Source organism: Zootoca vivipara, chromosome 10 (genome assembly GCF_963506605.1).
Source record: "Zootoca vivipara chromosome 10, rZooViv1.1, whole genome shotgun sequence".
Taxonomy (NCBI): domain Eukaryota; kingdom Metazoa; phylum Chordata; class Lepidosauria; order Squamata; family Lacertidae; genus Zootoca; species Zootoca vivipara.
In genome coordinates, this window is record NC_083285.1 from 8,947,703 (window position 1) to 8,972,192 (window position 24,490).

At 45.0% G+C, this 24,490-nt stretch overlaps 1 protein-coding gene across 1 annotated transcript in view; it reads left to right on the forward strand.

The window, feature by feature from the left end:
* Positions 1-15,552: 15,552 nt before the first annotated feature.
* The window catches only part of GRAMD4 (GRAM domain containing 4), a 91,496-nt gene continuing 82,558 nt past the window's right edge, over positions 15,553-24,490 (forward strand). The window contains exon 1 of the mRNA XM_035126853.2: positions 15,553-15,811. Coding sequence (XP_034982744.1) covers positions 15,783-15,811 — 29 coding nt within the window. The 5' untranslated portion in view covers positions 15,553-15,782. The remainder of the gene's footprint in view (positions 15,812-24,490) is intronic.

Here is a 24,490-nt window from a genome sequence, read left to right on the forward strand (position 1 = left end):
TTGTTGTTGTCTTGTTGGGCTGTGTTTGTGATAAAGGGGCATCATCTTCTATTTGTCCCTGTGTCAGTTTATTGGTTAGTTTTTTTTTAATGAGGCTGTTTCCCATACCATTTGATACCATTGGTCCATGCTTACTTCTGACAGGTCTCTACAGTGTTTCTGGCTAGGATGTTTCTGACTGCTGAATTTCCCCACATTCTTGTACTACAAGGAGGATCTGGGAAGATTACCTGCAACTACATTCATCTGCATAGCACAGGCATCCAATGTTTATTTATAGCGGCATGAGCACAACTGGAACTGCAGAGGTCACAAGCCGAGATGATTAATAGTCAGCAACTACTGATACATCAGAATGCAGTTGCACACAGCCAGTTTCCAACTTTTCCCTCAAACCCATGACTTGCTTAAGGCAACTTTCGCTTGGCTGAGTTTGGAGCCTGGCTAAGCCACCCATTGTGCTTTTTTGTGTAAATGAGTAACAAGTGTTCTGAAGACGATGAGCCTTCCTTCCTGGTTAATATGCTTCACTGGCATAAGTTGCCAGACAGAATCATAGACTTGTAGAGGTGGAAAGGGACCCTGAGGGTCATCTAGTCCAACCCCCTGCAATGCAGGAATCTTTTGCCCAACATGGGGCTCGAACCCGCAACGCCAGTCTCATGCCCTGCTGACTGAGCTATGGATGATCAAATACAAAAATACAAAGCCCAGAGGAGTTGATGGCATCTGCTCATAGGGTTGGTGGTATTCCGTGCCAGTCCTACTCAAAGTAGACCCATTGAAGTTAGTGACGCTCATAAGTAACTTAGGTTGATTAATCTCAGTGGGTCTGTTCTGAATAGGACTAAGTTGAACACAACCCACGCTTCTGAGCTGCCAAGATTCTCGCAAAAGGGATAGAAAATAAAACTGCAAATAAATAAAACTGGTATACAGTCTTTACACAAATCTGTGATAATAGCCATATTTAGCTACCCCATCAGTCCCCCCCCCCCAAGAAAGGATATTGTAGACGTGGAACAGGTGCAGAAAAGAGCAAGCAAAATCACTGTTGTTGTTGTTGTTGTTGTTGTTGTTGTTGTTACTATTAATTTCCTGTGTGATGAAAGGTTTGGGGACTTTTTAGTTTAGACAAAAGGCAAATAAGGGGGTGATACATGATGATAGGGGTTTGTGAAACTATGCACGGAGTGACTAGAGGCCCTCCCTGCCCTATGCATTAAAAGCAGAATCAAACTACTTCAAATAATTGTGGCTTCCCCCAAAGAATCCTGGGAATTGTAGTTTGTTAAGGGTGCTGAGGTTTTTTTTTTTTTTAAATTACATCCCTGCTCACCTGGTAGCCCAGAGCTGGAAAGACGACAAGCTCCCCCTACCAAAGTCGAATGGTAGAACAAATTGCTGGGCTATGTAGAAATGGCCAAAATGGCCATGAAAATCAGAAATCAGGAAGATCAAAACTTTAATAAAGATTGGGATAAATTTATATTATATTTGAAAGACTGCTGTAAACACCTGAACTATTTAGCAGGTTTAAAAATAACTCTTTTAAGGTTGGACAAAATAGATAACTGGAAAATTGGAGTAACGTATGATATGCAGTAGAAATGGGTAAACGAAGAATCCATGGAGGGGTGGAGGAAAGTCAAAAGATTTGGAAGAATCTTGTTTATTTGGGTTTTTTTATTTATGATTATGAATGTAAACATTAATTTGTAAAATCCAATTATCTATCTATCTATCTATCTATCTATCTATCTATCTATCTATCTATCTATCTATCATCTATCTAATCTAATCTCCCTGCTCCCCACATAGTTACAATTCCCATACTTTTCTGGGGAGAGGGATTGATTGTTGAACCACTCTGAGAATTCCAGCACAGCGAATGATTCAGAGAAATCTCTTTACATGGATATGCATTTGGTATTGTTATAAACTTATTTTTGTAAAATCAAATAAAAATGAATTCAAAAATAAATAAATGATGATTTGCATTATTTTGCTGAGAGCCTTACGACACCATTTTAGAAAACGTGGCCGTCTAGCATCTGCACAGCATAAGACAAAAGAGATAAAAGACATTTGCCTGTGTACATCACATTGCATTAGTTCTGTGTAGATCACACCACATTGAAATAGCCTTCAGTAAAGGAGTTTCAACTCTTGCATGTTAACTCTGGCAGTCAAAGAACAACCTGTTCATTCAACGTTCACCCTGGTCCACTAGCGCTAACCTTGCATGACGGTGGCATGATGCCCGTATTTATTATTATTGAGCATTCATTTTGATTTGTTTGCAGGGCAGTTATATGACAATGAGCATTCACGCTGCTTTGTTTGCAGAGCACTTACTCATATTCCTCCCACACTTTTCATTTCCTTTTCAAATGACCCACCAAAGTCTTTTTCTTTTTTTTTTAAAATGGCATAGTTGCACTTAGGCAACAGAGCACTTTGATTTGCTTTAATTGTACAAACCGAAAGTCCTGCTCTGTGCTTGAAGCCTTCCAGCTAAATAGTGGCAGTCTGCAAGCACCCATAATACATAGAGCTGTACTCCATATTCTGTGCTCTGTGTTCTGTGTACCGTTCTTTGACAAGATCCCAGCAGATACCGGTATTTCCTTCTCAATGCTATTAAGCTACCTGTTTTATGGCTCTTGGTTTTTGTTTGCACAATAAGAACCTTTTCATTGCTCAGTAAAGGAAAACGGCCGCCCTTATTCCAAACAACCCTAGAGAGGGCAAAACACAATTTAGCTGACCGTATTCTTCAGATTTTGAAGGATAAAACAGAAAGTAAACGAGTTCAGATGTGCTTGCATCTTGAATTTCTTAGCTCCTCAAAAGAAGATGGAGATTTTGCACATTTGAGGTGGTGTTAGGATTCTTTGGCTGCAACGCTATGTGTGGATCAAAGCCAAAGAATCCTAACCCTCTAGTAATGGCATGACCACAACAGATTAAATATTTTCCAGAATAGTGATAAAAGTAGCAAGAAAAGGTTTGCCTGCTTATGTTGACCCGTTGTGCGGCTCCTAAAGACAATGAACAAGACACGGTGGCTGAGCGAGACATTGACTGCAGCTCATGGTTAGGAAGTAGAGAGTTTAACCTTGAGCCTAAGTCAATCCTTGGTTGAGGTCGGGGGAGGGGGCAGTAAGAAGGATTGGGAAGGAGCAAAGCTCTCTGGGATACTCCACATCCATTTGAACCAGTTTGGTGTACTGAGCTATGCGGACTGCATTATAGAACCTCTTTCCTAAAAAATGATGGCAACATGAAAACAAAATAAGGACACCGTGCAAGAATGACTGAGTAGGTGTGCTGAATTCAGTGGCTTACTCCTAAGCAAGAGTGCAGCCTTAAGACGGGTATGTTATTTGAGAGGGGGCCTGGGATGGTCAAGTGCAGTCAAGTCTTCATAAGAGATTGCCTTGTGCCTCCCCCCCCTTCGCCCCCCTTTTATACAGTTTTTATTGATTTTAAACACTTTAACAAAACAAATAAAAACATTTTAACGAAACAAATAACTAATGACATATCTAAGAAACAAAAACAAAAAACTCAAAAACCAGAATATTTTTATACATAAGAGTTTCCTTCCACCTGTTATGACTTCGATCTCCCCATCGTGGGTTCCAAGTTTTCTATATCAACTGCATATTATTTATTGTCTGATTTAAGTTTTTCTAAAATATCTATAATTTATGTGACTTTGCAGGAGTCATTGTAGGCCTGCCAAAGATTTGTTTAAGATTACAGTGTTCTTTTAAATATAATATGTATTTATCCCATTCTCTATTAAACCTTTGATCTGATTGATTCCTAATTCTGTCATTTGCTGCCAATTCTATGTAATCCAGTAATTTCTCCTGCCATTCCATTTTTGTTGTTTGTTCCATATTCTCTCCTTTCCAACCTTTGGATATTATTGTTCTTGTGGCGGTGGTTGCGTACATGAATATCCTCTGTACCCATTATACCTAAGAGAAATGCTTTGTGCCTTTTCTTCTGCTCAATCTGCCGGTGCCTGTCTTCGCAGGCAGGGGAAGTGCCTAACTCACTGAGGGTTTGAGACCCATTGGCCACCCTCACCAGGTTTAGCCGGCCAGTTGAAGCCTTTCCCGGGGTATGGCTGCTATCACATGCTGTAAGCTTCTAGGAGCCACATGTTGTCTCCATCCCTGTTCTCCATCCAGGCAAGGAAGAGGCATTATCAGGCAGGCAAAACCACTCAGGGCGTGGCCTGGAGAGGAATCCAAGGGCCACATACAAAGGTCCGGGAGGGCCACATGCCTCTGAGGTTGCAGATGGATAGTTAGCAAATTTTTCTGTACGCCATGAGTACTTTTAGTTGGCTCAATACTATGGCAACATCAAAGTCCTGGGATGGCTGGCCTTTCCCCCCAGGGCAGGCCTGTTAGCCTCCCCGACCGGCTCACCTAAGGTCTTCTCACCCCGCAGCTTATTTTTTTTTTTTTAACCATAATTTTTATTGTTTCTTCATAAATAAACATAATCAAATATTCTTACATAATCACAACTTAAATTGAAAAGTATATCCCTGATTATACCTTTTTAGGGATATCTCCTTTAATTACATCATATTTTACATTTGTTCTGCCGAACACGACTTCCCCTTTCTCCCATCCTTGGTTTTATTAATCAAATTTTTACAACTTGCGCTCATATAAAGCAAAATCCTGTTAGTGTTCTTACATCTTATCTTCTCCTATGTAGTCTCCATTATTTACAGATGCAGGTATCATGAAGTCACAAAAGATACAATTGGTGTTTCACAGTGTGTTTTAAGATATTCCGTAAATTTTCCCCATTCTTTCTCGATTTTCTGATCTTTTTGGTCCCTTACTCTTCCAGTCAGCTTAGCTAGCTCTATATATTCTACCATTTTCTCTTTCCAATCCACTATTGATGGTACCATAGTGGATTTCCATTTCTGGGCTAGGAGCACCCTGGCTGCTGTGGTGGCGTACATAAATATTCTTACATCTTCTTTTCTTATTTCCTTCCCAATTAAGCCTAACAAACATAGTTCAGGTTTCTTTGGGAAAGTGTATTTTAACATTTTTTTAACTCATTATAAATCGCCTCCCAAAAGGGTTTAACTATTTTGCATTGCCACCACATATGATATATTTCTCCAACCTCCTGCCCTCACCCCGCAGCTTAAGCTCTTTGAGTCTAGCTTGAAATGCCATGAATCGGACACAGCGGCGAGTCCTGGAAAATGTGTAGATATCCTTGGCTTTTGCTTGAGTGAAGGTTTTAAGTCGGTGAAGAAAGAGGAAGTTAATATTTGCCAAGGGTATCTTTGCCTGCCATTGTTCCTGCGAGGATGGCCATACAAAGCTCCAAAGGGTAAACAGCCAATTAAGGAGTAGTAAGCAGCTCTTTGAGGGCATATCTTGTGCTAATTCATGTCACAATGAGTCCTAGTTGCTAAAGCTTATTGTCAAGTGCCTGAGGAAGAAGTCTCAAGCACCCATGAAGGGTGCAGCCTGCCTGACCAAGGACAAATAGCCACCAGGATAAATTCCCACAGGCCTTTTTTTATATATACTTCGAAAATACCACTTGCTTCAAATGGGGAATTAGAATGACTGCTTCAGAAATGGACCCAAACCTGAAAAACACGAAGGTGGTTTTAACACGCACAGGAGAACCCCAAGGTTTGCAGAAGTATGAGAAAATCTCTTTTGTTTCAAAGCCTAGGGCCAAAAAACCCTCCCCCAAACACCCCAAGGAGGAGAACAGCCTTTACCAAAGGTGTCAAGGGCTTTGAAGACACTCGAACTCAGGACGAAAGGGAGAAACGTGCTAAGAGGAAGGCACACTTGGCAAACCCTCACCATGATCAACTCCTGCCTGGAAACCTATGTCCCCACTGTGTAAATCTGGGGACTGTCCCCAGGAAACAGGGACATCTGGTAACCTTATGTTAAAACCATGTTTATGGAAGACGATCTTACTCGGCTATGAGTGATCGATCACCAAAGAAGACATAGTGTGGAGCCAGAATGTGCTATGGGCTCCCTGAAAGTCACCAAAACCACTCCTATTTTTGTGGGGGACTTTCAAAAGTATGTGAGTTTGCATGTGCATGCCTGCCCTCCAAAATTTCTCCAATGAAAATAGGGATGCCCTAAGGAAAAGTGGGACATTCCAGGGTCAATTCAGAAACTGATGCAGCTTCTGTAAAACTGGGACTATCCCTGGAAAATAGGCTCTGCATGTGTGAATATATGACATTGTTCTAGACTGGTCACATCCCTGAGCATCTAGATGACTAGCTGCAAGGCAGGCATTATACGCTTGTGCCGCTCTTGAGGGGAAGAAAAAGTTGCTGTGAGTTGAGAACAAACCTGTATCACTTCCTGCCTTTTGGGGTATCTCTGAGCCAGCCATCGGAAAATATAATAGCTGGATTTCTCTCAGTCTTGTAGCCAGCATCTCCCAATATATCATATTATCCTCCACATTGTGGGGTGGGGAGCAGAATACTGATTTATTAGGTGTTTGTGCTACTCTTCTGGATAAGCAGAAATGACTGCACACCTGGAGCATGACCTGACTTTCCTCATCTGCCTGGGCCAGGTGTAGGAAAATAATATCGCTGGTTTTCATTCTCTCATTGGAAAAGTGCTCAGGAACTTTGACTGGCTCGAAGAACTGCAGTCAGATTGATGACCGGGGCTGGTTACAGGGAGCATACAACTCCCTGCTGAAGCAGCTCCACTGCCCTATAAAACCCGATATGGCTGGTACTGTAGGTCCAAGATATCCGAAAAGACCATATTCCCTCATGCAAACCTGCCTGGGTTGTGAGATCTTCAGGGGATGCCCTTCTCTCAGCCCTGCCCCCCTCGCAGGCATGCTTTGTTGGGACGCAAGGCAGGGCCTTCTTGGTGGTGGCTTCCAGACTTTGGAACTCCCTCCCTGGAGAAGCCAGACTGGCTCCCACCTTGTGCTTCCTCCGGCTGGCGACGACCTCCTTGTTCCAACAGGCTTTGGGGAACTGACTGCTTTTAATGGAAGGGCTGGTGCTGTGCTGTTTTTGTTGTAATTATTGGTATGTTCCAGACCAGGCATAGGCAACCTCGGCCCTCCAGATGTTTTGGGACTACAATTCCCATCATCCCTGACCACTGGTCCTGTTAGCTAGGGATGATGGGAGTTGTAGTCCCAAAACACCTGGAGGGCCGAGTTTGCCTACACCTGTTCCAGACCAATTTTATATCTGTGCATACCGTAGTTCTAATTCCATTAATGCTTAATTGTTGTTGTTTTTCCTAGGTTTTTTAACAATTCTTGTTTTTCTCTAACCCACTTTGAGTCCCATGAGGGAAAAAATTGGGGTATAAATAAATAAAAATAATAGGAAAACAGCAGGCTTTCTCAGGTCTCAGCTACCAGTATGTTAGTAAAGAAACAATGATTTGGATGCACTATAAACATGCAACACCAGATGGTGCCAGAGAGCAGGAAATTTTTATACACATTTTTCCATGGGTTTTTTTGTTTGTTATAACAATATAATTTCTGGCTTATTCATAGCGTTTCCCCCCTATGTGTAGATCCACCCTCAGAGGCCCACCATCCCCCACCTGTAAATGATTTTGTTCTCTGTCTCAGGGGAGCGGGGCAGGGGGGAAAGCTCTTGTTGGTTTCATATGGGAAGGAGCCTGCGGCCCTCAAGATGTTGTTACCCCCCCAGCTCTTATTAGCCCTAGCTAGCATGCCGATAGGTTTATTTTTAATAACGTGAGTTTATTGCTCTACCCAAAAGCCATGACAAACCCGCAGCAACAGTACCAATAAAACAATACAGTTCATATATCCATAATATGAGCCAACATCCATGATGGAAGAGAGACGTTACCCAGGACAAACTCACATCCAACTTGATTTCAAAGTAAACCTCTGAATCATCACAACAATTTATAGTGATTTAATCTAACTGCTTTTTTTCTGACTTCTTTTTTCTTTTTGCAGCCAGAGCATAGAGGTCTCTGTGTTACAAAGCTATTACTGTCACTCAAAAGAAACTGGACCCTTTCTGCCAGGGTGCCCTGGTTTATTGAATTTATGTATTGCTTCTTGAAACAACTAGTCCAGAAGCAATAAAATACTGTAACAGTAGTACAGAAACATTGAACTGTATCAAAGTAAAAGCAACTAATACATGGTGCTGCCCAAATGTGCAGGTAAACAACAGCATATTTGCCCCTGTACCAAAACAATGGTGAAGTTGGTGCCAGGCAGGCCTCCCAGGGCAAGGCATTTCATCAACAGGGAGCTGCTACAGACAAGGTAGTCTTTGATCTCCAGGACAGGTCAAAGGCACACATAGAATCATAAAATGATAGAATTTAGAGACAGACGGATGCCAACAAGGAACGAACAAATCATGTAATTTCCACGTGCTGTGAATAAAACTAAATCTTGGCCCCTCAATTTTCAGTCCAGTTCAAGGTATATTAGATGGTTGCTGTTTTTAACCTATTACTTGTTTAAGAGCTTATAGAGAATCCCCCCCCCCGGCAAATGTTTTTTGTATATATGATGGGGAAGGGACTCCCCAATAAAGCTATCTATAGATCCAAATCAGTTCAAACCCTGATAACGTATTTGCAAATAATATATCTGTAATTCAGAATATCAGAAGGACTCTTGATGAAAAGAACGAATGCAGTATTTTATGGGCATGGAAAGCAAAAATGAGGTTTACGCAGAAGCTGATCTCTCTATATATTTCACTAAGTGCGCTGTGATAATGACATAGCATGATATCAAAATTTATTACAGCAGGATCCTCCCCGCCCCCGTAATTACATATGTTGTCCAGAAAGAAAAAGAAAAAGATGGGATCGGTTTTTCTGAGCATAATACTATATGATTATGGATCTTTAGTAACATTTTTAATCTAGACTCAGCAAAGAGGTGAGATGAGTAATCTTGAACAATGTAATATGGTAGGAGTACTTCTGTGGTTGAGTAACAAATCCTGACCTTTAACCCTAGGGCAGCCATTACACTCCAGTGTTGAGGGACTCCAGCCATAGTCAATGGTCAGGGATGATGGGAGTTGTACTCTAAGAACCTTTGGAGGTCTGCAGGTTCCTTCTCAGAGAAAATACCTTGTTTCAACCCCCCCAGATTTGGGATAAGAAAGGGTTAATTCATAGGGTTCCACCAGTGTGTGTCGTGGTTAAGAGCAGTGGACTCATAACCTTGTGAACTGGGTTCCCGTCCCCGCTCCTCCACATGCAGCTGCTGGGTGACCTTGGGCTAGTCACACTTCTTTGAAGTCTCTCAGCCTCACTCATCTCACAGAGTGTTTGTTGTGGGGGAGGAAGGGAAAGGAGATTGTTAGCCGCTTTGAGACTCCTTCAGGGGAGTGAAAGGTAGGATATCAAGTCCAAACTCCTCCTCCTCCTCCTCCTCCTCCTCCTCCTCCTCCTCCTCCTCCTCCTCTCCTCCTCCTCCTCCTCCTCTTCTGTATACAGTAGTAGAATTGTCAATTGGTTGGCATACTCAATAAATTTGAGATATGCAAACAGAGATGTGATATGCCTCTTCCAAAGATATGGGATTTAAATAGAAACTTATCTAGATGCTAATCGGCTAATGCAAAATATAGATCACGCTATGTATCAATTTCTTCAGATAAAGCACTTGCACAATATGGTAGGAAATTCTAATACTGTAAGTCAGTTGGCTAAATCTAACACACTGCTAAAACTTTGTAGCAATACAGTACTCTCTGTCGCTTGGTCACATTGTCTCTAACTTGCTGCCTTGCTACAAAAACAAGACGACTGTGTTTTGTGGCTTGATTGATGACAATTCTTAGAATGTGGTAAGAGCCAGAGAAATTCATTCAGTGTATGAGTCAGCTTACACATACACCCTGCCCTCTCCCCGCCCCCATAAATGGGATGTGGCAAGTCCCATTTATATTGCACCTCAGTCTTGTTGCTAAAGAACCATTTCTGTGCTGCTTTTTACAGTTTTTCTTCTATGTAAAGAGTTTGTGGGTGACAGACCCCTCTAATCCCTGGATCCAACAAGTATTAAAAGCAAGTGTTAACATATAAACCAAGCTAGCTTCCTGTTGAGATGATCACCTGGGTGATGGGCCATTAAAAGAACAAAGGGAAGGGGGGAGACCTGTGCCAGTTACGAAATGGGTGGGGCCCCTCCTTCAACTCTTTATTAGAAGGACAAAGTTTTTGAGCAGAGTTTGCAGAGAGTCAGAGAGCAATGTTGAATTCCTGTCTGAATCCAAGGTTGCAGCTATGGGAGAAGCAACATCCTTTTGGGGTGTTGATGCTGTGAAGCCCTCCATCGTAAGTTCAGGTTGTATGTGTGTTTGCAAATAAACCATCTATCATAAAGACTCCACTGTCTCTGCTGCGCCTCATTCGAAAAGGAAGCATGAACCCCAGGTGAGCACTTGGAACCCCAAAGTATCACGCTGCTCGGAGATTGTGGCAGTGTGCAACAATACTTAGTATTGTATTTTATTATTTGACATTTCCGAGAGTCACGCGGATGGCTTATGCTGCTGGGCAGCCAGAAATACAGAGTTAAATGAATGAAAGAATAAGGAGGGAAGGAAGACAGCGCTGTTATATAAAAAATAGATGTAATGCGCCGTTAGGCAAATAAGCTGTCATTTCTCTGCATGTCAGACCCTGGGAACAAAGGGAAAGGGGTGTGGGAAATGCACAAGGGACATTAATAATCTCTTTCTGCAAGGGGGACAGCTTCTGTGACATATGAGAAGCAAATTGGAGGGAGGAAAACAGCCGCTGAAACATTGGAGTGAGGATTCAGTCCAAATAAGCTGATTTGCCAGTTTAAGAAACGTGAGCTTTACTAACAGCAAACGGAGACTGAAGGAAAACGTATTTGTAAGTGACAGGTGGCATTCCCAACATTTCCCCTCTGTGTTTGTTCTTCCCCAGCTGAGTAGCTCAGAGCCTGCTAGAATCAATGCTTGCCCTGGCTCCCTTACTGCCGCTTAATTCATAACTGCCTTATGAAGTTACTACGCAAGGATTTCATGTGAGCAAAGGACACGATGTGTTATGAAAGCCAACAGTGTTCCCGGGGACGGGAACATTTTGAGTCAGTGTCACGGTGGAGGTGGGTGGGTGAGTGAGGATGGGAAATCCCCAATGCCACGAGAAAGCAGAAATATAAAGATGACAGGACCACTTCCTGCATAGGGACAGAAGGATCCATCGCTTCAGATAACAAGCTGGACCAGAGGCTAAATCTAACCCAATAATAATGAGGTACGGCTTATTGTTTACTCAAATTAAGGCTGCAATCAAAGTAACCTGGGAGCCAGCCCCATTGAACTCATTGCCTCCAAGTAGGCATGTGTGGGATTCAACTGTTAGCTAAACATTTTGCAGGTAAAAACGATGAAATGTATTGTCTGTGCCTAAGCAGCGTGTGCTAGAGAGGGGCAGGAGAAATGCAGCATATTTTAACAAGCAGCAAATATTGCATGGCAAATGCGCGGCCGGGATTTAGATTGAATTGAGCTTGTCTGTGTATGATCAGTTGAACACTGTGTCATCCAAATGCAATATAGAACATCGAATAAATATGCAGTATAGAACACAGGGCCTGGATCCAGTTACAGTTAGTCGCGTTAACAGGACCAGCATATGCCCACTCAGAAGTAAGTACAGGCTTGTAGATTTAGTCACAGCTAACTTGAGCAGGACTGGGGCATTTCTAGTTGGCAACTCATTTTGGGGGGGGCATACACAGTATTTTAAAACATTTGGAACAGCTTTGGCTCCCCAATCAACTCATTCTCATTTATTTATTTAGCAGGTTTTATGCTGCTTTCCAGACAATTATTGTTCGCATCTATTATAGATGCATTTATATAAGTTATAAATAAAAGAGAGAGAATAAGACTGAAAGAGACAAAAGAGGAAAGGGGTAGGAGGGAAAGGCAGACAGGGGAGAAATTAGTTTTTTAAGCTGGTATGAAGTCTTGATCGATATATATTGGCCTCTACAGCTGGGTGATCTCCCCTTGCTGGTGCCCTTTTCTCCTCTGTCTGATGGGATGGGGCCAGATTCTCTCTCTCCCTCCTGCCTCCTTCTTCTGGCAGGGACAACTGACAGTTGGAGCTGAGTGTTCTTTCTGGCATGGCAAGCGAAGCCGTTGCTCCTCGTGTGGCCGATGGATGGGGCCAGGTCGGTCTTCCCCTTGCCGAGATGCTATTTCTGGGAAGGTAGGAGGTGCCATCTCCGGGTGACCCTTAGTCCTCGGGCCGGTGGCAGAGGCCACAGCGTGCTTCCCTCCATCTCCGAAGTTGTAGGGCAGTTCCCGTACGAGCCAAGATGCAAGCAAAGGGAGAACAGCAACAGGTGCCCCCCCCCAATTATCTCTCCTGTGTATTTGACGGGCTCATTCCCCTCTGTTTGTGTCTTGACTTCAGGCACAAGAGGGGGGTTAATAAGAGGAGAATCTTGGCTGAGTAGTGGAGGTGGGAAATAGTTCTTCGGTGGTGGGGTGGAAGTTTCAAGAGCTATGTTGGGAGCCCAATGGGAAGCCTTTGGGGGATGATGGGTTTTTGCAGCCAGGTTTCCAGTTCTCCGTTGCTAGCGGGGACAGCGCTTTCTCTCTCAGTGGGACCAGCAAGATGGTTAGATGTTGTTAGCATATACCTGTAGGCAACCTCAGGATAAAAGATAAAGGACAGCGGGTTTTGAATTCACATAAAAGCACAGCGCAGCATATATATTTCATACAACTTCCTTTGTCATCTGAAAGCAAGGGCAGGTAAATTGCTTGAAGGAACAGGATTAATACTAAGAGTTGATGGCTGTTTTGGGCGATATCTGGTTTTCATCATCATGATATATCACCAGCTAAAAATTGTGATATACCACAATGTCTGAAATAAGGATGGAACTATGTAGAGGCATTGGCTGGCTTCACGGTTTCTCCCGCATCGTGATTTTTGCCGGCACCTGCTCTCGGAATTTGCTGCCCCTTACATGAGGCAAGGCCATGCTGGTTGGGGCTAATGGGAGTTGGAGTCCAGCCACAGTTTCCACACTCCTGCATTAGATAATATAAACACATTGATCCTGGAATCACTGTGACCAAGCAGGAATCAGGGCTAATCTAGATTGCTGGGAAAGAGGCATGGGAAAATAGGATAGCTAGCTTTCTCAAAGAACACATGCCCTCCCTATCCATAAATCATTTTTCACATCCAGAAAATGCAAATTATGTATCATGTGGTTGTGCTGCTCTTTCATGACTAAGCAAAATAATTTGTATTTAGAGGTCAAACACCTGGAACACTTTATGTCTCTCCAGGACAGAATAGGAAAACATAATCGCTGGTTTCTGCAAACCTCGACATGTCAGCACCCTCTGCCTGTTAATAATTTTCATTCTCCACACTTGGAATAATAAAATGATTTGCTTGCTGTTTGCTTGCTGTTGCCCTTTTTCTGGTAAGCAGAACTTTTTGATAGTTCACTTTCACATACCTGGACTGTACCTCTGAGGCGGCTTTGAAAGAAAACAATCATGGGGATCGCTAGGATCTACTAATGGAGGTATTCTCAACCTGCCTCATTCCCCCCCCCCCCCAGAAATAACACACTCCATCAATCATGCTTGATGACTATGGCTCTAGGGCAGCTGCAAGTCTAATAAGTGCATTAATGGCTAAAGCCCTTCTGCTGAATTTGGAAGATGCACTTCCCATTTAATCGGATGGCAGACTTTTGATAAGTTCACTACTTTGGGTACAAGTTCATGTGCTCCCCTGCAGAAAGATTTCTTCTAAGATGATACCTGCTGCCATCCGAAACTGAAGGGCTGCCTCACCCACTTGAGATACGCACACCGATATAGTCACAGTGCTTGGCATTCGTCTGTCTCGAGAGACAATGGAGTGCGCCACCGTTGGACCCGCTATTGGTCTTGTCCACTCAATCCACCACATCTTTGCAGGCAGGGGAAGTGCCTAACTCACCGAGGGTTGGAGACCCATCGGCCACCCTCACTTGGTTTAGCCAGCCAGTCGAAGCCATTCCCGGGATTGTGGTCGCTACCGCATGCTGACAGCTTCTAGGAACCACAGGTGAGAGCTGAGTGCAGGGTAGGGACCAAAGGTGGACAAACTACTACAGAAGGAGCATGACATGTCCTATACCAGAGGCAGTACCTGTCCCCTAGCAGGCTAGTTTCTCCATTCACATTCCTGTCTTCCATCCAGACAAGAAGAGGCATTATTGGCAGGCAGAACTACTTAGGGGCATGGCCTTGGAGAGGATTCCAAGGGCCACATACAAAGGCTTGGAGAGCCACATGCCCCTGGGACTGAGGCTGCAGGGGGACAGAGCTTGAATTTTTTTTCTTGATGCACCATGAGTACTTTTAGTTGGGTCGATACGGTGGCAAAACTGAAGTCCTGCGCTGGCCTGCATTTTGCTGCAGGGTGAGTCCGTTAGCAGAAGGTACTACCCATGGGTGTAGCCAAAATTTATTGGGGGGAGGGGGCAGGAGGACACACACCTGTCATCCCCATTTGTCTGGGGACTCAGCTACAATAGCAAAGAAACAGCAATTTGAATGCGCTATAAGCAGGCAACACCAGATGGCACCAGAGAGCAGGAAAATTAAAAACATGATTTTCCATGGGGATTTTTTTTTCTTTTATTATAATAACGATCTAATGTCTGACTTCTTACATTTCCTCCATGTGTAGATCCACTCTGGCTCTGCCTGGCGGATTTGGAATGAAATGTCTCAACAGCTATTTCAAATTATTTTCTTTTGACCTCAAGTGCTCAGAAAAATCGGTCAAAACATTCCAAATACAATGTTCCGATTATTTCTACTTTTTTATTTAGTCACTTGATTTACTTACAGTACTTATTTATTCATTTTTGCCAATTATTTTTATCGATTTTTACAAATTGTTGCAGATCAGACAGAATCAGTTACTTGATTTAGGGTGGGGCCCTGCACATGGTACTAGGGGTGGCAATTTGAATAAAATATGGGGGGGGGGGTGTCCAGGTAAATCCCGCCCTGTTGGGGGACGTCCAGGTAAGCCCCGCCCTGCACAATCGATCACGCGACCCATTGCATGGTAACGCCCATCAAGTTTGGGGGAGGCAGCTCCCTCAAATATTTTATGGGGGGGAACCGAAGACCCCTAGCTCCTATGCATGGTACTACCCGTCCCTTAACAGTCGTTTAATTAAAGGATCAAAAACTCATGCAACTACCGGTAACAGGCTGGGGTTCTTTTAATCTCGGGAGGGGGGCAGCACCGACCCCCGCCGCTCCCTTCCCGCCAAAGCCAGACGTCCCTTGGAGCGCGCGCGCGCGTTGGGCGAGCTCCTCCTCCCGACGGCGCGCGGAGACGCGCCTCCTCGCCAATCACCCGGGAGGAGGCGGAGCGGCGCCCGGGCCGGCCGGCCCCCTTTGCTCGCCGAGGATGCTGCTGCCGCTGCGGGCGCTGGAAGGAAGGGGGCGAGCGGTGACGGCAGCGGCAGCGGCGGCGGCTGCGCAGGGCGCACGGCACGGCCTTGGCACGGCAGCAGCGGCGGGCCTGGCGGCCGGAGCAGGAGGCGAAGCAGGCGGGCACCTGCTGCTGCTGTCCCCGCCGAGGGGTCCGTGGCGCAGCGGAAGCCGTAGAAGCGGAGCCGGAGCCGAGAGCGCGGACCCGGCCGGAGCGGCAGCGTGAATGAAAGTTTGGTCCGAATTGCGCGCCGGGTAAGGAACAAAGCGCCCCTATTTCCCACTTTCGCCCGCGAATCCCACCCCCGTCTCTCTGGTTTTTTTTTTTTTGCCTCCTCCCTCCTGATGTGGGAAGGACCCTGCAGTCCCTTCCTCATCCACCCCATAATATTTCCCGACCCCAAAGGAGCCCCCCCTTTTGTACCCATCACCTTTTGTTCCCTAAGCGCCAATGCACACCGTGGCAGTTTTGGAGAGGCCCACATTTTAATGCCCCCCCCCAAACCGAGCCTGTTAGTGTGAGGCCCCCCCTCCTTCCCCCTTCAGCTGACTCTTATCCCTACATCTGTCTTGGGATCGCCCCACTCGCTCTGTGGGTCTCCCGAAGTTCCTTAGGTCGGCTCAAGGAAGCAATCCCCACCCCCTGGTTTTACGCACGGCTCTCGGCTAAGCCTTTCTAATCCGCTGCTACACTCCCCTTTTCTTCCATTTCCTCCATTATTAAGGTTGGGGAGGGGAGACCCCATTCCTAACCATTAAAAAAAAAGCCTCGGTTTTTCCAGAGGATTGAATCCTCTTTCTTTCTGTCGGAAGCAAGGAGCTTCATCGGTTTCCTGGGAACCGCTTTTCTGTTTTCCTCCTCCTTTGACCTCTTCTCAGCCATATAGTCTTCCCTTCCCCTTGTCGCTTATGCCTTGCCTATGGCTGAGTTTCCGCCTCCCCACCATCCTCTTTAAAAAGAATTGCCGGTACATTCCTGAACCCCTGTAGGAATGATGGACAAAATCTTGGCCAGAGAGATGGTACAGTTTTCAGGAGGGAATGCCATTTCTTTTCCTTTTAGTGGAGGCACTGTGCTGTAAGCCGCCCAGAGTGGCTGTGGGGAAACCCAACCAGATGGGCGGAGTATAAATAATAATAATAATAGTAATAATAATGCCTTTTGTCCATATTTTGTGCCTCTCTGCTGTTTCCCCCGTCTTTCCTGTGATTTTTTTTTCTTGCTTTGCCATGTGGTTAATAAGGTTGTGTTCTCCTGGAATAGGAAGGGTTAAGTGTGTGTGTGTGTGTGTGTGTGTGTGTGTAAAGGGCTGGTGGTAGATGTGGGGTTATTTTGAATTTTGCTCCGGGAATGAGATGAGGGAGGGCACTCTTGTGGGTTTGCATGGGAATTGTTTACTTGTTGGAGAGATTCAATCTGTGTCAGGGAAGGCGTGCTTTGTGGCGCTTTGGTTTATTTCGATCTGGCTCCTGGTGGAAGGGGGCTGATCCCTGCCGTCTTCTCCTCCGCTCCCTATGCAACACGAGGCGTGCCCTTTCATTAAAAGTTGCATTTTGTGTTGCTTTGTTTCCCCATGGGGTGTGACATCGGCATACTCCGCATTTAACAGCAAGGGGACTTTTTTTTTGCCACAGCTTGTACGTGATGGCAAAATCTTGCTTATGAGCCAGCGACTTAAGAGAACAGTGTCCCGTGAGCTGGACATCAAAGTTGTAAATGCCTTTTGCAGATAAGTGATCCCTCCCATTCTCCCTTGTATCCCCTGATAGCTGGATGTTTCTGGATGCATGCATGAATCTCTACTCGGACATGGAGGCTCCTCGTTGGCTTTGGGTAGAACTACTGCCAGTTTGCCTGCCCTACTTCACAAGGTTGTTGTGATCTTTCAGCCTTATTGGAGGAAGAATGGAATACTAACGTCACACATAATTAACAGTTATTAGCAGGCTTGAGCTGCTTGATCCCTCTTGCCAGATGTATTCACATGATTACAGGCTGAACAATTTATTTGTGTGTGTGTGTGTGTGATACATATTGCTGGAGAGGATTTTGCTTGAACCTTTGGTGGATGACGTCCTTTGCAATGCCCTTTTGCAGTTAATGGTGGTGGGTTTTTATTTTATTTTAAAGTATCTTCTTGTACAGTACATTAAGTTTGCACAGTGGATATGATTTCCACCACAAACACTCTCTGCACAAAGTTCTTCTAAAACACAGTCCCATACTCTGCCTTGATCTAAAGAAAATGTTGTGAGTGGCTTGCTGGTAGAGTTCCTAGCAGATTTGTTGGGTTGAAACTGAGTTCCTGCATTCTTCAGCCTCATAGTTGGCATGTCTTTGTTGTATGTTCAGAGTTTTGATCCCATAAGAGTGAACAGACCATCTGTCTATCCTTTAAAAGACAGGATAGACTCCTTTGCATTCACAGGGTCAATTTTAAATAGAGACTCCTCTGCTTTTGCCTGGTGGTCAAAGAAAGAACCACGGCAAGTGTGACACAGACTCTAGCAGCTAGATTAATCTAGAACAGGCATCCCCAAACTTTGGCCCTCCGGATGTTTTGGACTACAATTCCCATCTTCCCCGACCACTGGTCCTGTTAGCTAGGGATCATGGGAGTTGTAGGCCAAAACATCTGGAGGGCCGCAGTTTGGGGATGCCTGATCTAGAAGCTTTAAATAATTGCCATACTTTCCCGTAGTCTTTTATTTTCCTGGTCAGCTCCCAGCATGATGAACAGATACACTCCTTGCAGCAATGGGCTTGCCTAATTCAGTGTTTCTCAACCAGTGTGCCTCCAGATGTTTTGAGACTACAACTCCCATCATCCCTAGCTAGCAAGACCAGTGGTCAGGAATGATGGGAGTTGTAGTCCCAAAACATCTGGAGGCACACTGGTTGGGAAACACTGGCCTAATTCAGCCTTTCTCAAGCTTGGCTCTTCAGAGATTTTTTTGGGACTACAACTCCCATCATTCCTGATCACTGGCCCTGGTAGCTAGGGATGATGGGAGTAGTAGTCCAACAACAACATCTGGGGACCCAAGGTTGAGAAAGGCTACTTAATCTTGCCCAGCCTGCCAGGGTTCAGGGCTGAAACGGTGCTTTCTACACATTGGTGACACTTCTAGGACCTGTGGCAGTGAGGGGCAAAGATGGGAAGTTGTGTCCAACTTCAGACCTTGTAGGGTCACAGCTCTTGAACTTCTCTGACCACTGACCTTGCTGGCTGGGACTGATGGGAATTGGAATATGAAAGCATCCAGAGGACTTGCAGCAGGGGTCAGCAAACGTTTTCAGCAGGGGGCTGGTCCACTGTCCCTCAGACCTTGTGGGGGGCTGGACTATATTTTGGAAAAAATAATGAACGAATTCCTATGCCCCACAGAGATGCATTTTAAACAAAAGCACACATTCTACTCATGTAAAAACACGCTGATTCCCGGACCGTCCGCGGGCTGGATTGAGAAGGCGATTGGGCCGGATCCAGCCCCCAGGCCTTAGTTTGCCTACCCATGACTTTCAGGTTCTCTACCCATGGTTAGTGCAGTGTTAGTTTCAAAATTGCAGTGCTGTACGAAAAGCTGGGGCAAAAGTGTCCCTGATGCGGGGAAGTCGGTTTGGAAAGCTGTGTATTAAATCTTGCTGGTCTTGTTTTTCCTAATCCTTCATTTCACACGTAGTGATCATGTGAGTCCCCTGCCGCTGCTGGGTTCCTTTGAGCTCTTTCTGTGGAGCCTGTGTTCTTTTCTGGAGTCAAGGGGGAAATGGACACTTATGTAATAGCTTGGTGGAGATAAAATGTTGACTTAGCTGAAGCAGGAGATACACAATGTGACCGGGTGCAGTGGAAGAAGACGTCAACTTGGAGAAGAAGCGTTTTAACACATTGCATTGTCTTTGGAGGGAGATTTGCGCTCCGCTCTTATTTAAGTGTTCACGCAACCCTGCTCTGCTAGGCAACCGCCCCATAGGTTATTTCTCTGAAGGGCCAAAGTGTGTGTTGCATGCATGTGTATGTATGAAGTGGCAGGTAATGGGGAAGAATCTCTGCCTGAGATTCTGGAGAGCTGGTTTTAGTCAGAGCAGACAGTGCCATTCTCGAGGGATGAGTATAAAAACTTAGTTGGTCTCTAAGGTGCTGCTGGAAGGAATTTTTTTATTTTGTTACAAAAACTGTCTTATTTATACCAGGTCATACTATGCTTCTGCACCTGCAAAACCAAACAAAAACACAACACAAAACCCCCCAGTGAGAATAAGAGCACAATTTTGTGGGGTTCTGTCTGTTTCTCACAAAGGCCGATTTGGTACAGGGTTCTTAATATCTGTCAAATGGTGCGTTCCCAAGAAGTAAATGGCCTAGGCCTCCCCAGTGATGTTGGTTTTCTAGAAATGAGGGCAGTTTGCATAGGATGTTGTTATAGTGTCTCAGAGAGCGCTCTTACATAGTTTGTTGCGTTTTACATGTATTGAGTAAAGGTGAAGGTACCCCTGACCATTAGGTCCAGTCGCGGATGACTCTGGGGTTGCGGCGCTCATCTCGCTTTCCTGGCCGAGTGAGCCAGCGTTTGTCCTCAGACAGCTTCCGGATCATGTGGCCAGCATGACTAAGCCGCTTCTGGCAAACCAGAACAGTGCACGGAAACGGCGTTTACCTTCCCGCCGGAGCAGTACCTATTTATCTACTTGCACTTTGACGTGCTTTCGAACTGCTAGGTTGGCAGGAGCAGTGACAGGAGCTCACCCCATTGCGGGGATTTGAACTGCCGACCTTCTGATCGGCAAGCCCTAGGCTCTGTGGTTTAGACCACAGCGCCACCCGTGTCCCTTGTATTGAGTAAGCAAGGCTAAAAGTCTTTGCGACCACCAAGCTTGTCTAATACTGTATTTGCAGTCAACATCCGTTTGTTACTAAAAAAACTTAAGCAATGGAAAAATGTTCACAGGAAAAACACAGTGCTGGAAAATTTGCCGCCCACTCCTCCACCATCACTAGACAGTTCTTCTGTACTGCTATAATAAACCTAATGAACTGGGATTGAGAGCTTACGGTTAGCACAGGGCCAGGTAGGTGGATGGGAGAGGGCCCATTACTCTCCCTTGTAATGGGCCCTCTCCCATCCACCTACCTGTACGATCTTCAAGAGAGAATTAGCAATTGCTAATGCACTGTATTGTACCACCACACTTCCATCTTGACATAATCTGAGGGTGGTGGCACCTTCCAAGATCCTCCAGGCTGATGTTTAATTTCTCTTGTTGCAAATAATATTGTGCCGAAAGCCTATGTGTTTTGTGAAGGATCAAGCCAAGTGCAAGCCCGCCAGCCACGTTTCCGTGCCTTCCAGGTTCTTGACACTCCCCTTAGGCATGTGATGGGATTGAAGGTCTGTTTACAGGGGCTGTATTCAGCTTGATAAGACTGTACATTTTGCAGGCCTATGAGATGTGCCACACATCTTGTTATAATGTGGGAATCCTTCAACTCCTTGGTTGAATCTTCTATGGTTGCCAACCTGGAGCCCTTCAGATGCTTTGGACTACAACACCCATTGGTCCACGCCAGCATGGCCAGTGGTCAAGAGATGATGGAATTTGGAAGGCACCAGGTTGTGTGTCCCATAGAATAAACACTTGTGCCCTTTTGTCTCCTTAAAGAAGTAGCGACGTTCTGAAAATGGCTTGTTCCCTGTAACCTGTTCCGCGACTGCTTGTTGATGCTGAAGGTTCACATGCAGCTCTTTACACCTGCGTGTCACTATTACTCAGTGCTCAGATGACTGATGGCTGACTGCAAACCAGCTGGCAAGGGTTGTTTGAGGTGAGATTGGGTGTAGCAGAGAGCTCCTCCTTTGATGCTGGATCTGTGAAAGGTTGGCCACACCAATCATCACATGAAGCATAGTCATTAAATGATGTGTGTGTGTATCTTTCTATCATCTATCTATCCAAGCTAGAGCAGCAGAACCAATATTTAGTAATAATAAATTCAAGTCATTGTCAATGCCATTGCCAACAGCTGGGACACAAGTGTCATGAGAATACTTAGGAATGATACCACTCAGTCCACTGGTTCTCTTCCAGAATCAATAAGAACGTAGCGTTTTTGAAAGCGGAGAGCTGGTGCAGGGAAATAGGGTCAATACCCTTTGTGCCAGAAATGTTTCAGAAATGAATGAAGCCCTAGAAGCTACGCTATAGTCTAGTCAGCAGATTCGGAAGAGAGCAGAAAAGATTCTAGGAGGTCCTTGACTACACAAGGGACCACTGTAGAAAGCAAGGATTGGGTGCAACGCGACACTTTTAAGCCCGAGATACAGTAGGATTGTGGGAGAGTGATGGGATTCCGCTCAAAGGTTCCCTGAAACCATTCACAACTCTGTAAAAATGGCTGTCCATCTTTTCTGAAATTGTGTGTGTATGTGTTATGGGGTTCTTTTGTTTCTGTTCTTGCTTTGTGCTTTAATCTTGCATTTTTAGGCTGTGACCCACCCTGAGATCTTTGGATAAAAGCCCGTATCCAAATTCATTAATGAAATAAATAAAATTGCACCATGGAGTCGTCTCCTAGCAATGGCAGGCGCAAGGGCCCTTTGCTTCCAGTTGTGAAGGTCTTTTCTCTGCCCTCCAGTCACTTGGCCATTTCTTCTGCTTCTCCTACTAGCTATTGTATCTCCTGAATAGATGTGTCAACCCAGCGGCACAGCTAGTTGCAACTGGGCGTCGCAGTGAAACTGGGCGGGCGTCACAGTTGCATACGGTAGCTGAGCTGCTCCCTATATCTTTTCCCCTTAGATAAGAAGGCCATGAGGCAAGACGAATGCAGTTGTGTTGTTCTCTCAAGTGCTGTGTGCAAGGCGGCCTGCCAGCTGAGTAGAGCTTCTGCTACTAAGCTTCTGCCGTCTCGAGCCTTTGCTCACGTCACAGACGCTATTGTAGCCGACTCTAGCCACTGACTTTCTGGGTTGAGGGGTGGAGCAGACTTGTCAGTTGACCAAGTCTATTATTATTATTATTATTATTATTATTATTATTATTATTATTAGAACTGATTAAACGGCAACCCATTGAACATCCCTCTGGTGATAGCAAGGCAGGAGATGGAAAGGTTTGTACTGCAAGACTTGCTAGTAATTTCTCTTGCAATTGTTGCTTTTTAATTTTAATTTGCAATTGTTGCTTTTTAATATAGTGTCATTAATGCACATGGCCCACTGCACACAAGGAGCATTATATACCGTACTTTTCCGTGTATAAGACTATGTTTTTTTTCTTTAGGGATCATGCTAAAAAGTCGGGGTCATCTTATACATGGGCAGTGCATAGGGTGGACGTTTGATTGGTTGCTGCTGAGGTTGTCAGTGGCTATTGTGCGTGTTATTGGTTGCTGCGTCAGTGGGTGGTGTTGATTGGGTGGCGCTCCGGCAGTTGGGTGGGCAATTAGCAGCTTCTGCTGTTGATGGACCAGACAGGAGGTGGATTTTGCGATGTGTGCGGGTGATCGATTTTTGGCAATCCCCCCCAAAAGCTCAACAGCCCTGTGTAAGCCCCCCCCCAAAAGCTCAACAACTGTGCCACCTCCCCCATATTCTTAAATTTGAGTCCCCCAAAATAGGGGGCGTCTTATAGGCGGAAAAGTATGGTACGTTCTATTAAGTTCAGCTGTGAGGAACGTAACTTGCCCAATGTGTGGTGTTTTTTTTTCTATGCTGGGGGAAGAGGAGAACTTTGGAAATAACATGAAAAGGTATGCTTTAAAGGTCTTGCGGCCTATATTTCCATGTTTTGCGACTTCAAACCACCGCTGGAGTTCTTCCACCAGAGTACTTGCCCCAGACTTGCATCTTGGCATCCAGGAAATTCATGTGGTTGTGTAGGACTGGAACCAATGGCTTCAAGTTACAAGGAAAGAGATTCCGACTAAACATACTGTATGGGGAAACTATCTGACAGTAAGAGCTGTTTGACAGTGGAACGGTCTCCCTCAGGAGGTTGTGGTCTCTCCTTCCTTGGAGGTTTTTAAGCAGAGGTTGGATGGCTGTCTGTCATCGATGATCTAGTTGAGATTCTTGCCTTGCAGGAGTTTGGACTAGATTACCCTCAGGGTCCTTCCAACACTTTCTCTCTCTCTCTCTCTCTCTCTCTCTCTCTCTCTCTCTCTCTCTCTCTCTCTGCAACAATCATTTTAACACTTGTGCATACAAGTGTTCGTATTCGGGGGATTCGTACAGTGGTACCTTGGTTCTCAAACTTAATCTGTTCTGAAAGTCTGTTCCCAAACCAAAGTGTGCCAAAACCAAGGTGCAAGCTTTCCCATAGAAAGTAATGCAAAATGGTTTAATCAGTTCCGGACTTTTAAAAACAACCCTAAAACAGCATTTTAACATGAATGTTACTATCTAACGAGGCCTTTGATCCATAAAATGAAAGCAATTATCAATGCACTGCACTATAAAATAAACAAGAAGACAGTATCGTAGATGTTAAAACGAAGTCACAAAAACAAATTACGTAAAAGGAAAGGCCTCAAAAACAAAAACACAAAATAAATAGCAAAAACAAAAGCGCCAAACTTAATCCGTTCCGGAAGTCCGTTTGACTTCCGAAATGTTTGAAAACCAAGGCGCAGCTTCTGATTGGTGCAGGCGCCCCGGAAACAAAAGCCGTCAGCTGCATCGGGTGTTCGGCTTCCGGAAAACATTTGAAAACAGGAACACCTACTTCCAGGTTTTTGGCGTTTGGGAACCAAGGTGTTTGAGAACCAAAGTACCACTGTATTTGGGGGACTACATCAGGCATCCCCAAACTGCAGCCCTCCAGATGTTTTGGCCTACAACTCCCATGATCCCTAGTTAAGAGGACCAGTGGTCAGGGATGATGGGAATTGTAGTCCAAAACATCTGGAGGGCTGAGGTTTGGGGGTGCCTGGA